The sequence below is a fragment of the Sapajus apella genome, unplaced genomic scaffold (genome assembly GCF_009761245.1).
Source record: "Sapajus apella isolate SASKATOON/1434 unplaced genomic scaffold, GSC_monkey_1.0 scaffold152, whole genome shotgun sequence".
NCBI lineage: Eukaryota > Metazoa > Chordata > Mammalia > Primates > Cebidae > Sapajus > Sapajus apella.
Genome location: NW_022437092.1, coordinates 751,436 through 754,032, shown reverse-complemented (window position 1 = coordinate 754,032; position 2,597 = coordinate 751,436). Strand labels below are relative to the sequence as shown.

The following is a 2,597-nucleotide window of genomic DNA, read 5'->3' as shown; positions in this document are numbered from 1 at the left end:
CCAGCCCTCCCCCGCCTGGCCGGCTGGCGGGCTTTAATACAGATGCCAAACTCATAATTGTAACTGAGGGTGACAGGGTCACCTTGAGCCCCAGATGCTCGTGCGGTGACAGATGGCGTTGGCAAACCTGATTAGCGGCCCCCGTGCCAGCGCCTGTGGCACCTGCATCCCCCACCCCTCCCCCGCTCTCCCAGCACTCATTACCCACCCATTACTGGGCCTGGGGGGGGCTGGGTGGGGGCTGGCTGGCACTGCCCGGGAGGGGGCAGGGACTCTGGGGGCCCCCCTGGCACCAAGGTTCCCAGCTGGCTCCCCTGGCTGGCAGGAGGTGGGCACAGAGGAGGGAGGGAAGGCAGGCGCCTCATGCCTACCAGAGGGCAAGTTGCCTATGGTGCCAGACTGAGCTGCCCACTCGGACACTGCCTGGGGTTTGGCACAGAACTCTGGAGGGAACAGGGAGGGGGTGGCCCCCCAGAACCCTTCATGACCCTCCCCTCCAGGGCCCTTTGAGCAAGGGGCCTTGGGAGCTGCCTGCCTGGCCCGTTCCCATCTCTCTGTGAGGCCTACAAGGTCAGGGGTCTCTGGCTCCCACGCCCCACTGGCCCATCTGTTTCCTCGGGTCCCCTCCTGCTCCCCTCACCTGGGGCCTTCCTTCCTGAGGCAGGAAGAGGGCTGAGAAGGGCCCGGTCGGCTCCCGCCGCACGCTCCGGGGGGCATTTGGAGGCAACACTCACAACGCCACATGTCCCTGCGTCTGTGCCAGACAGGCCCATCTGCCAGGGCCCTGGTTCCAGCCGCCCAAAGCCAGGCTGCCCTCACCGGCTGAAGACCCTGCGCCCCAGCTGGGGAGGGAGTGCTCAGATGCCCACACCCCGTCATGGGGCCACCCACTCCCAGGGAACCCCAGTTGGAGGGAAAAAACAGATGCACATATAGACAGCTGGATTCAGCCAACCTTTATGGTTTCTGTGGAATGCCACGCCAGCCATGGGGCTGTGTGGAGACTCAAGAGGGGGGTCTGGGAGGGGAACAGCGGCCACTATCAAGGCAAGAGGCAGCTGGGAACACGAGGGTCCTGCCTCTGTCTCAGGGACCCCAGGATTTCCCCCAGCAGCTGTCTGCCTGACCGCTTTGGTTTTCGTTTTTGGGTTTTTTTTTTTTTTTTTTTTTCCAGTGTCCCTAGGACTAGGTCATCGCTGTCTCTCTCGGTCTGGGTGGGGCCGTCTGCCCTCCCTACAGCTGAGAGTGTCTTTGACCTTATTCTATAAGTGATAGTTTGGCCTAGTGATTAACAGTGGATTGATTCCAGAACTTTGGGAGGCCGAGGTGGGCAGATCACCTGAGGTCAGGAGTTCAAGACTAGCCTGGCCAACATGGTGAAACCCCATCTCTATTAAAAATACAAATTAACCAGGTGTGGTGGTAGCTGCCTGTAGTCCCAGCTACTCAGGAGGCTGAGGCAGGAGACTCACTTGAACCCGTGAGGTGGCGGTTGCAGTGAGCTGAGATCGTGCCACTGCACTCCAGAATGGGCAACAGAGAGAGACTTTGTCCCGAAAAAAAAAAAAGAGTGGATCTGAATCCTGGCTATGCCGCTTACTGTGGTGTGACTCTGGGTGAGTGGCTTTGCCACTCTGGGCCTTGGTTTTCTCATCATCTGTAAAATGGGGTGATGTTAGTAGCTATCCTATTGAGCTGCTGTAAGGATTACATGAGTTAGTACCTGTCAAATGCCTAACGCGAGTCCTGTTAAGCAGTGAGTGGTCAATCAGTGTGTGCTATCACTATCGCTGGTGCAACTCCAGGACTGGCACTGTGTCTAGTGTCTCCAGGAGCAGGGTGAGGACTCTGGGGACCTGTCTGTCTAACCCTGCATCCCCCGTCTCTTGACCCAGAGTTCATCATCCAGGTCCGCGTCTTTCTTGGTCCATCTCCCCTCATCTCTCCAAGGTGCATGTCCCCATGCACCTGTCCGTGATGCTCAGTTCAAGCCTTCGGGCCGCAATGACACTCCTCGATCAGCTCGGTGGATATCTTCACCCATCGACGGGGGGCTGAGCTGCCAGCGTGACACCACAGGACCACGGGTGCCCAGCGCTTGCGAGTGGGCATGCAGCTGTTACACAGGACTAGTGGAGTGGGGTCCGACCCAGGGACGTAGAGAGAGGAGCAGTGACCAAAGCAGAGGTGATTTTGGAGGCGTGTGGCTGAGCAGCCGGGCCGGGAGAGCACCTGGGGCCAGAGGCATGGAGACAGTCAGGGTGGTGGAGTCTGGAGCCAGAGTATCGAGGATAATCACCTCTCCACTTCTACCTCACCTTGAGAGGCATGGATGCTGCAGCCAGGCTGCCTGGCTTCAAATCCTGACTCTGCCATTTCTTGGCTGTGACAGAGGGGCAAATTAGCCTCTCTGACCTCTCATTTCCTCACCTGTAAATTCATTGTAATTTAACAAGGATGGCCAGGCACGTTGGCTCACATCTGTAATCCCAGCATTTTGGGAGGCTGAGGTGGGTGGATCACTTCAGGCCAGGAGTTTGAGACCAGCCTGGCCAATATGGCGAAACCCCATCTCTACTGAAAATACAAACCTTAGC

The 2,597-nt window shown here is 58.1% G+C and overlaps 1 protein-coding gene across 1 annotated transcript in view; it reads right to left on the bottom strand.

The window, feature by feature from the left end:
• Window positions 1-1,510: 1,510 nt before the first annotated feature.
• The window catches only part of DAND5 (DAN domain BMP antagonist family member 5), a 9,315-nt gene continuing 8,228 nt past the window's right edge, over window positions 1,511-2,597 (bottom strand). Inside the window, exon 2 of the mRNA XM_032265811.1 lies at window positions 1,511-2,232. Coding sequence (XP_032121702.1) covers window positions 1,987-2,232 — 246 coding nt within the window. The 3' untranslated portion in view covers window positions 1,511-1,986. The remainder of the gene's footprint in view (window positions 2,233-2,597) is intronic.